The sequence below is a fragment of the Sprattus sprattus genome, assembly GCF_963457725.1.
Source record: "Sprattus sprattus genome assembly, chromosome: 2".
NCBI lineage: Eukaryota > Metazoa > Chordata > Actinopteri > Clupeiformes > Clupeidae > Sprattus > Sprattus sprattus.
In genome coordinates, this window is record NC_137921.1 from 37,956,663 (window position 1) to 37,968,153 (window position 11,491).

General features: G+C 43.4%; 1 protein-coding gene across 1 annotated transcript; it reads right to left on the reverse strand.

The window, feature by feature from the left end:
* Positions 1 to 2,088: 2,088 nt before the first annotated feature.
* mgst3a (microsomal glutathione S-transferase 3a) lies at positions 2,089 to 4,705 on the reverse strand. The gene is made up of 6 exons (XM_080832089.1): positions 4,689 to 4,705; positions 3,636 to 3,770; positions 3,330 to 3,403; positions 3,179 to 3,236; positions 3,004 to 3,076; positions 2,089 to 2,593 (listed from the first exon to the last, which is right to left on the reverse strand). The coding sequence occupies exons 2-6, from the start codon at positions 3,750 to 3,752 to the stop codon at positions 2,487 to 2,489; spliced, it is 429 nt and encodes a 142-aa protein (XP_080688215.1). The 5' UTR covers positions 3,753 to 3,770; positions 4,689 to 4,705; the 3' UTR covers positions 2,089 to 2,486.
* Positions 4,706 to 11,491: the final 6,786 nt, after the last annotated feature.

Sequence of the window (11,491 nt, forward strand, 5' to 3'; positions counted from 1 at the left end):
ATACACTTGATGATACTGTGTAGTAAAGCAGATGGGAAAAAACAAAAAGGTAAAGAGACCAATGACAAAAGCAATTTACTATCGTTTTTTAGTCGTGTTTAAGGGTTCGAATAAACGCTTACCTCTACATTGTACTGATCACGAGCCTTACACACCTTGTGGGACAGGTATTTTATGAGTACGAGGGAAGCACAGCCTGTGAGCACAACGTACCCATACTCTTTCGAAAGTGTCACCATTGTGTGTCTTGCTTGATCGTGGCGGTCTAAGAATTAAAACGTTAGATATCTCAGCAAAAGACTAAATTAATTAAAACTAACGTTAAGAGGATTAGCCTACAGCAGTAAAACGACCGGCGTACGTGTCTTCCCTCGTTACACAGTAAAAACAACAATGCGTATGTGCGCTTATGTTCATTAAAAAGGCGTGGTGTCCAGAGGAAGGCCTCTCGAAGTACCATTTCAGAGGCTGGTCTTTAGTATGGTTTTTCCTGTACTGGGGCGTCCATTGTGTAGCAAATGACTAATAGGGGCAACCTTTGCACCATCAATAATGCAATATTGAGTACAAATACTAAATGTGATTCACAAAGAATTTTACAACCTTCTGCCTAAGATAATTATTTTGCAAGCCTGTTTTTGTCCACCACATGACTCATCATGAGTAGGCTATTTTCTCTTAACTTGTTATATATTTCCACATACAAATAGCAATTGCTATTTATACTTCTTCAGATTTTCAAGAGGGTAGAGTGGGGTGAGATGAGTCAGTAGGTAAATTCATCCACCATCTGGACCACCATACACACATTTTGTCATGTGACACTAAAATGTGTTTGCATTCTACATTTTCACCTGGCTGTGGAAGGAGGAGGCATGTGGATGAAATGGTAAGTATATATATATATATATTTAAAAAAAAAACCTTTGCCTGTCAATTATTAATCAGGTATAATCACTCACATCAAAAGGAATTTATTTTTCATTGACAGTGTGTAAGCATGTGAGTAAATTAGCAAAAGTGTTGTTCCGGGTTGCTAGACTAAGCACTTTTCCCACAGTGGTGACTACATGAGCCAGAGCATTGGGGGTAAGATAACCCACCAGGTGAACTTACCCCCAATGCTCTGGCTCATTTAGTCACCACTGTTCATGTTCACATGAAGTAAAATATGTGCTGTTTGAATGAGTGGTGCCTCCTAACACTGAAGAACTGTTATTATATTTCACATTTTAGATGTAGCATAACAGCTATCATGTCATGTTATTACAGAAGAAAAACAGATCGGAGTCCATAGTCATGTGCTTGTGGCCCCTAGTTTTCCCTCATTGTTGGTTGATGTAAAAGCATCACTCATTTGCCATTTTAAATAACATTTTCCATACATTAGATGACATGTTGATGGTTATGTTTATATGCTCAAAGGTTTGCTATTATGCCAAACAAACAGTTGAGAGTCCACACTGAAAGTGATAAACAATGAATCTGTGGATGTTCCTGAAAAGAATAAATGTTTTATTCAATTTAAGACTTCCATGTCTATTTCTTGATCCTAGAGACTTGGCACACCATGTTCAGGTTCAACTGTAGACAGATTAGTTGTAAAACCACCAAGAAAATCAACTTAATCATAATTTAATTCTTATTAATCATATTTAGAATTATACTGAATTAAACTCAACTTGCCCTGTGACCTAGATCAGCTTATTCCTATCATGGAGCAAGTTAAGGAACAAGGCCACCTTTTTGGGGGACCCTATAATTTGTTGTCTTTTTGAGTGTGGCACACTGCTGAAGTTTCAATTGATATAAGGACAGTGGTATACCATGCATCCTGAACTTGCGTTGTATGCATTGGTTGTGTGTGTATACATTAGTTTTATTCCTGTCTCATATTCATTTAGCTATAGGTCAACCAAAATAAATAATAGCTCATCTTACACCACTCTCCCCTATGTGAAAATAGTTTTTAATGAAAGAAAACATCACTTTATGAACTGATTCAGGTTGATACTCAGAAAGATCATTCCCGAAAATCACTTATTTTATTAACCACAAAAGCTTTTATTATTTACATTAAGTTGGATACATCATCCATACACCCCTAAATATCTCAAAATTATATGACATTGAACAAAAAGTACACTTTTGTCAAGTCTTTAGACTTTTCTTCAAAGTCTACATTGTGTAATGATGTTGATGAATGGAAGTAGTTGTGGAACTATTCAACAGTTCAGAAAAGTAATACAGCATATGATTTCTTCAAACATTGAATCAGTGGAACATGTTTGGAATGCCAGCTGGGAGCAGCATCCACTTATGTCCATCACTGGACTTAAATCCAGAAAAGGTATATAAATTCAAAAAAACGTAGCGAGAGGGAACATGTCACTGTTGATAAGGACTTAGTCAGTCAAAAGATTTGGCATTCGGCTTGATTGGTCAGGTCACTGCATGTACATTCATATCTCCTGGATGCTGGTTAATCATTCCCAGACCCAGCCCAGCATAAGTCTCCCACAATTCACTGCAGTCAGGAAGAGTCCAGTGAGTGCGATGTCTCCGAACGCCCCACGTCTCCTCTTAGCAGGGTCTGCCAGGGAGATGATTCATTACAGTACTGTGTATCAGCAGCACTACCTACACAGCCTAAAGTGACGTGGTTAATCCATGCAGGTTTAAAATGCATCAGTGCTGGTGGAGGGTGGTTTTAGGATTACAGTGGAGTTAGATATGGTTAATATAAGGATTACCCCAAGGTCAGCTGTGGCACTGGTGGCAAACATGGCAAAATAGGTTCCTGTGTTATCTGTATAAATAATACATACTGGCAAACATTCATCTTATTTATGGACTAAAACACTGCACAACCTAAAATGTACCATTACTATATTATACCGAATGAAACTTCAAATTAGTGAACTATTAAAAGCCACTCTCTACTGTACATCAGTCTAAGAATAAGTTTGCTGTCTTTACGTATGTACAGTACATGATCCTTACCTCCAGTATAATATCCTTTGGCAAATATCACCCTGCTGATAATCCAGACCATTCCTAAAGCACTGGCAACACGCTGAAACACACACACACACAATCAGTTTCTCAAACACTTGTCAATGCCTTATAAGCAAGACGATTGGGACTGAAGTTAACGGTGTTGTTCTTGTTTACTTACTGGATGCTGAACGCCCCCCACAGCCAGGAAGAACAAGAAAGGAGTCAGGGCCTCATTTCTGAACAGAGCAGAAGAATATACTGAAATGAAGTGGTTTTATTTACGTATGTCGGACATTATATTTCAGCCCATGTCTTTTCATTTCACATACGTATTCTGATGTGCCCTCTGGATGCAGTTGAAGATTGTGCCAGTCTCAGGATCATCACTGTATAGGTTAGGGTACTGGTATGCCATGAAAAATGCAATTAGAGGAATGAATAAAATTGTGAACAAAATGAAAAATAGACCAAATCTTGATAATTTCAGTCATGATGTACTGTTTTGTTACAAATTGTTTTTAATTGCCAATTGAAAGTTTACAATTGTCACTAACACTAACTGTAACCCACCAAACCAGAAATGCTGAAACTAAAAATCAGTTTACATTCTATGTGATTAGCAAAATCTTGCTCACCTGCACGTTGTACTTGATGCGAGCTTTTACCACATTATGTGAGAGGTATGACATGAGGAAAAACGAGGAACAGCCAGTGAGAATCACATATCCATACTCCTTACTAACTGGTACCATGGTGACTGGGAAAAAAAGCTGAGGAGGAAGAGGGGGAAACAGGAAATGACATATGAGGCCCTGACATGACACACAACACAGATGTGTGAACATGGAACACATCTGGCCCTCAGCTAGTATGGACCAGGAGGATTGTGTAAACAACAGCTAAGAGTGTTTACTAGATGAAGGCACAAATGGATGTTTGGCTATTAGGTGGTCAGGCTTGCAGGGTGAGGCTGTGTAGAAGACATCTGTTGGGGCCCACTCTTAAATGTGTTATAAAAGAATGCTGCAACTTCAGGCTATGCAAGCCAGAAAAGGGTTAATCAGCTGTTTCTATGTTTGACAGCCACAACTGAACTGTTTATATTTTGGCAAGTGTTGCCAAGATCAACTTTACTTGCTTGACACTGGTGAATCAAAATGCTTCTGGCTGGTGTGATCTTGTAAAGTAATGAACTTGATTTCATTTGCAAGACAGAATTCCATCTTCTACGCCCAGTAAAAGATCATCTTGAGCAATGCACCGGTTGAAGGACTCTTGTTGTGAAATAGCCAACACCATCACCCAAGTGTTTACAAGCAGCCTTTTGCCTATTCCAAATGCAACATCATCACCTTAACCGTACACTGACAAAGAATATCGTCATTCATTCAGAAAGTTTGTCAGTTTCATTCGCAGAACGTCAAACCATACGCTACATAACAGAACACCCAGAATCACGCGTTTCCAATTTGTAAATAATGTCAGGCTGCTAACCTGCTTCATCTGCTTATCGACTGCAGCTCTGAAAACGAAAGACTAAGTTTTTCTTTCAGCCCCCACTTACTATGCGGACAGCAAATAGAACCGAATATGCATGGCGACAAATGCTGCAAGTTTGGTAAAACGTGCATATTGTTAGAAATGAATGAGTTCGTATTATTCTGGGTAGAAACAGTAAACAGACCTACCGACGTGTGTACACAGTCTTCCGTGATGTCAGTGTGGTTCCGGTCTGCGCACGTACGCAATGAACTTGACTTAGACTTAGACTTGACTGCAGTTATATAACTGGACATGGATAGATAATAAGGAGGCGTGGTATATTTAGGCTTCAAATCTGCTCTATACAAAAATGTCTATTAAGAGAGGACTACTGCAGGGCTACGAAGAGGAGGCTTATTGTTATAATCTACTGTTAGTAATCATGATAATATTTGCGAGAGGTTTAAAATATTTTATTGTATTTTGTTGTTTTTTATTTGGAGGGGATAGCAATTTCATCATTACTTCTTAGAGTAGCCAACCCACTGTTATGAACCTTTACTATGAACTGGGGGATTCCCTTCACAGCTATGTGGCAACACAGGGGCAGTGAAATATCTGTGGTAAATGCCCTTATGCCCTACATAGTCGGATAAGGTTTCAAGCTTAGTCATGCTGCCATCAGGAACTTTACATTTTGGAATTTCCATTTCCATTTTCATCACGTGTCAGCATTGTATATGTGTGTGTGTGTGTGTGTGTGTGTGTGTGTGTGTGTGTGTGTGTGTGTGTGTGTGTGTGTGAGAGAGAGAGAGAGAGAGAGAGAGAAAGAGAGAAAGAGAGAGTTAGAGAGAGAGAGATATTGTATTCATCTGTGTTCTGTTCAAACCTGTGTGGGAGTTTAAACATCAGAGATGCTTAAATCAGGGATCAGTGAAATGTGGTTGGAATATCTCATGACAAAAGCATTATCCTATTAATTTTATTTTCATACAAAGCGAAACAGCAAGCAAATATATCTCTATGGCAATTACCCTTATCTCATACCAACACATTAATACTGCATTGGGGTACAAAGGTGTTATTTGCAAAGAACAGGGAGTGGCTTTCAGACAGGGTGACTGGACTTCATGGCACTTCATGGCACTTCTTGGCACTTGATGGTTGGCATGGTATTGTAACAGCCACTAGGTGGTGGTATTCTCTTTCTAACAGTGCACTAAAATGCACCGTAGTCCAGATCACACACACACAGACACACACACACACAGTCGGTACATGGTTTTCCTAATTGTAACTATACATTACAGGCCTATTTTGTTAGTTTTACATACAGATGAGCTGACATTGTGTCTATCAATTTTATCAATTAAATGAATACACAGATGGTACCCCATCAGACATAAAGTCATTGTACGGAGAAGATGGATAAATACAAAAAATAGCTAATGTTGTACAGCCAATCCCTTGGTTTGTCTTCAACTATTTATCCTGTTGGTTTACACGTTTGTCCATTTCCTGCTTCATTCAGGGCTCTCTAATTTCTCTCCCTTCTTATCTCCCAGTCTCAATTTTCCCCTCAGTTACCCACCTTTTTCGTTTTGTGTTCTCTCTCTCTTACTCCCTCTCCCTCTCTCTTTCAATTTCTCCCCCTCCCCACTGAATCAGCATTTCTTCTTATTCGGTGCAGGTCTGCAGAGAGAGATGGCCACTGGAGTTAATTAAACTCCCACATCCACATCCAGCACCCTGCATGTTTGACCTGATGTGTGTCTCTCTCTCTCCCTCTCCCTCTCCCTCTCTCTCTCTCTCTCGCTCCATCTCTCTCTCTCTCTCTCTTTCTCTCTCTTTTCCATTCCATTCCTCCCAGCACCCTGTCTGCCCTCCTTCACCTCCTGTCCTTTATAGTCCATTTCATTCCCTTCCTCCTCATTCCCTCCTTCCAATTTTCTCTCTTTCCTTCACTTCACATCTTTATCTCTGTTCACACTCCCCGCACACACCCCACTTTAATTACATTCATCTCTTTTTGCTTCCCTCGACTCCCTATCTCTCCCTCTCTCGTTACCATCTACCTCGATCCCTTCTCTGCCCTCTATCTGTTTTCAAATGCCCTCTATCTGTTTTCAAATGCCCTTTTTCTGTTAACTTGGTCACACTCAGTGCACTCACCTGCAGATTTTTCCATCTCTCTGTCTGCTACCTCCATGCAATGTCAAAGGGGGTCTACAAGGTCCCACCGTCGGAGGAACGCACAGGCAGGTCATACAGACTTGGCTGTGTGCCACCCACATTTGGAAGTGTCATCTGTCATCATGTCTCCTCCATTAGGCCTGTGAATGAAAAGTCTGCTTATCTGGATGAGGAAAATCGATAGGCAATCTGGCCGTTCCACTGGTATGCTATGCAGGGCTATGACAGCTCAGAGATTCCCTGCACCAGAGGCGTCACAGACAATGCCTGCATTGAGGGACATGTGTCTGTCTCTCTGTTTGTCAGGCTGTCTCTTTCTCCGTCTGTCTGTTTGACTGTCTATCTGTCTGTCTGCTGTCTGTGATTTTTGATACCCTTCACCATGTCCAACCCTCTCAAGTGTCCGGTTCACCCAAAGACAATACTCTTGCTTTGAGGTAAGGTTTTCCATGCCACTGCCTTCACCCCTGTAATCCTGAGCCTGCATTATTTAAAACATCTTTAGAGGTTATGCAACAACAAATCAACCAGGTGGCTCTCCTGGCATTACTAAAACTGTGCCTCAAGAGGGAGAAAGTTGCAATTCAAATTCAAGGACAACAAATATGATCTCAATGTGTGTCAGAGTTATCTTCAGTTAAAGATAATGTTACACCTTCATTTGTATTTCCATATCTCCAGTCTGCAGTATGCAGCCTCTGCCAGTGAATCAGATAACTGGCTGTGAAATGGTTATAGAGTGTGAAATATTATATTGTGCATTGTGTTTACACAAATGTACTCTCCCAGTGTCTGAATTGCTGAGGAGAGGGTCTTCCCCTTGTGTGTTGATGAAACCCATTGTGCGTGAGTAAGAGGGGAAAAACTCCTGAATGTCATCAATGGGGTAAGACTAAGCCTTGGGTGTGGTGGAATGGTGTGTCTGTTTTGGGGTATTGAGGTCAACTGAGGAATGTCGCATACTCCTGGTTGTTATCAGTGCCCTGTTACTGCTCACACAAAGAGACGGCCGCACAACCGAGCAGACGGCTTTTAACTTACAGTCCTCCCAGCATTTTAGGACATGGCCAGGTTGAATTATGGCAACATGTGACGGAAAGATCAAGATCTCGTGACTGTGTCCTTAAAAGGCACTTCTGACAGGGGACCCTAGGGTGGACAATGGCCACTCACACGTGGACAGTGCACGGGCTTGGACATATTATAGTCTTGGCATTCAACGGATCAAGAAAGCCACATGAGGACTGACACTGACTCCGACAGGCTAGGACTACAGCCAACTGGTCACCCCAGAGATCCCGCCTGGGTGACAGGGGAGAGCCACAAGACGTCAAAGCTGACAGCGAAGAGGGGTAGAGACACGGTGAGATGGTCAGATTGATACAGAGAGCAGGCGCTGACCAGAGAACCTGAACTGAGACACTCATATAAACACACACACACACACACACACACACACACACACACACACACACACACACACACACGCACGCACGCACGCACACTCACACTCACACTCACACTCACACTCACACTCACACTCACACTCACACTCACACTCACACTTACACACACACACACACTCACACTCTCACACACACACACACACACACACACACACTCACTCTTTCACACAGTTATACTCCTACAGGCAACCACAAACGCAGACGAGACAGGCTGACTTGATAAATGTTTAATTTGCAATTACTGTTTGACAGACTCATTTAGAAACTATTTGTGTGGTGGTAAGAGGAGCCCTTAGGGTTCCCATATTCATTAGAATATCATACCAATGTGTGTCACTGAGAGAGCAGACCATGCATAGCTCATTGTGTCTCACTCGTACTGTATGCCGAGCGCAGATTTATGGTTGATGGCGACAGAGAGACTGACCCCCCTGCCCGTAAAACTGACCTAAGCCCTGGTGGCATTAGGAGATGATGACAGCACTGGTCTGACATCATAATGCCAGAGGACAGACAGAGAAGGAAAGAGCGACGGCGAGGGAAAGGAGGAGCGAGAGGAGGCGGCCACGGAAGAAAGGAGAGCGGAGAGAGAGGAGCAGGTGGGAGGGGGTCAGAGGTGGAGGGCTGCCTGGTGTGCTTCAGCGAGTTCGACTCTGGGTCTCACCTTCCCTCCATTCTTCCATGCGGTCACTCGTTCTGCTGCTCCTGCCTCCGCCACCCCAGCCTCTCCCTGTCGGGTCTTCTCCGCTGCCCCCTCTGCCGCTCCCTCTCCTGGGGGAGGGACACGCTGCGCAGGGAGACCTCCAGCCCAGTAGGGGGGGTGCTGTGGACCAACAGCACAGCTGACACCAACATAGAAACTCCCCAAGGGCCAGCTGTACCAGAGAGACGTCATACGTCTCGAACACCACAGCTGAGACAAGACAACCAGCCTTTTCCTGCCATCTTCGAAACAACACCCACCCTACAGGCCCAGACTCTGCTGTCACTCAGACAACATGGGGCTGGCGATCTGGATGAGGCCTGGTTCCTGAACCGCTGCGCTCTGTGCTGCAGGCGTCACTCCGCTGATTCCTACCCCTTAGACTGCCAACACTCCCTGTGCCCACACTGTCTGGAAGTCCTGCTCGCCCTGGCCGTGTCAGGCTGGGTGGCTTTCCTCTACTGCCCCCGATGCAACGGACAGACTGCGGTCTTCAGCCGGCCGTCTGCCACCCATCTGCCCACCCCCCGTGCCATCCCCGAGCAGAGACCTGCAGCGGGGCCAGGGACCCTGGAGCAGAGACCAGGCTTCAGCCAGTGCCACTGTTGCTGTGGCATCCTGCTGCCCTGCACTCTGTTATAGAGCACCACATAGACGTCTCTGTCATGGGAAGCCTGGGGCTGGAGTAGTAATACGGGGCCAAAGAGAGTGCACAACCAATGGGATGAGTCATTCACTGTGGCCCCCCTCATCCCCCACTGCCTCTGTTTAGCCTAAGGGTCTGAGTGTGACCTAACTGGCTCATTCTGAGGTCCACATTAAGTCTCATACACACATACATACACACACACACACACGCACACACACACACACACACACACACACACACACACACACACAAACACACACACACACACACACACACACACACACACACACACACACACACACACACACACACACACACACACACACACACACATAAACAAATAAGCCTGACACAGGCACACTCACATTGGGTGCCAGTTGAGTACCACCTACAGAGGAAAATGACACAAGAACACCCACTTACATACACACACACACACCCACACACACATTCTATTCCCTTGCCCATCCAGCCTAACACATGGACCTAAGCTTAGCATGGCGTGACAGCACGCTCAGCCCATGAGACATAAGAGGGCTCCCCCTGTTCACTAAAAATAGCAAGTGTCTTGAGGTGGAGTCAGTCATTATTCATCTGATTAATGTACTGGCTTGCTCTGCTGTGCCCACAAACAAAACTATACTGGTGTCCAAAGCTCCTGTGTGCTTTTCTGTGTCTAAGAAAGAGAAAGCTTAAAGGAATGTTGATATTTGTGTGTTTGTGAATGTGTGCATGTGTGTATGTGAGTGTGTGTTTGTTTGCTTGCTTTGATCTGTAGAGAATAGGGTAGCAGAAGGGTACCAGAAGCTTGTAATTGTGTGTAGTGTAATGTATGTACAGTGCCTTCCACAAATATTGGCACATAGTGAATATGAGCTAAACAGGCTATAAAAAAAACATGTCTTTGCTGTTTATCCTCTCAGTCTTTCACTCGAAATATTCACAAAAATCTTTTATTAATAAAATATTTATAAAAATTATTAAAAGACATTAAATACATATTTTTTCCCAAAACATGTGTGCCACAATTATTGGCACCCCTTAATGCAATGTTTTGTGCAGCCTCCATTTGCCAAGATAATAGCTCTGAGTCTTCTCCTTTAATGCGTGATGAGGTTAGTGAACACATGGCACGGGATCTGAGACCATTCCTACATGCAGTATCTCTTCAGATCCTTCAGAATCTGAGGTCAACGTTTGTAGACTTGGCTGCAGCTCATCCCACATATTTGCTATGGGGTTCAGGTCAGGGGACTGTGATGGCCATGGCAAAACCTTGCCTAGGATCATTGTCCTGCTGGAAGGTCCAACCATGGCCCATTTTAAGGCTTACGGGAGGGGGCTGTTAGGTTTTCATTTAATATCTGCTGGTATTTGATGGAGTCCATGATACCATGTATCCTAACAAGATGTCCAGGGCCTTTGGAAGAAAAACAGCCCCACAACATCAAAGATCCGCCACCATACTTCACATTGCCAAAAAGCTTTATTTTGGTCTCATCTGACCATATAACTCGGTCCCATTGAAAGTCTGACTTACATTTGGAAAACTGTAGGCGCTTAAGTTTGTTGTTGATTGACAACAGAGGCTTTTTTCTGGCAACCCTCCAAAACAACTTGTGGTGATGTAGGTGGCGACTGATGGTAGTTTTGGAGACTTTCTGACCCCAAGACTCAACTAACCTGTACAATACTCCATCTGTGATCCTTGGAGATTATTTTGCCAGTAGAACCATCCCCCTCACGGTGCGTGGGGTCAATGTACAGACACGTCCTCTTTCAGGTTGATTCTTAACATCTCCTGTCGCTTTAAACTTCTTAATTATTTGCATGATAGTGGAAATGGGTATTTTCAACTGTTTAGAGATTTTCTTGTGTCCATTTCTTGATTTGTGCAGCTCAACAACTTTTCGACGCACATCGTCACTGTGTTATTGGGTCTTTCCCATAGTGATGAAGGACTAATGAAATTTGGCCTGTGTCACCTCATATTTGTAC

What these genes read in the sequence shown, in the direction of transcription:
- mgst3a (XM_080832089.1), bottom strand. Translation starts at nt 3,752, where the DNA reads ATGGTACCAGTTAGTAAGGAGTATGGATATGTGATTCTCACTGGCTGT. An exon ending in CAGAGGGCACATCAGAATAC is followed by an intron (nt 3,237 to 3,329) that starts GTATGTGAAATG and finishes TGCTCTGTTCAG; the next exon opens with AAATGAGGCCCTGACTCCTT. An exon ending in TGGGGGGCGTTCAGCATCCA is followed by an intron (nt 3,077 to 3,178) that starts GTAAGTAAACAA and finishes TGTGTGTTTCAG; the next exon opens with CGTGTTGCCAGTGCTTTAGG.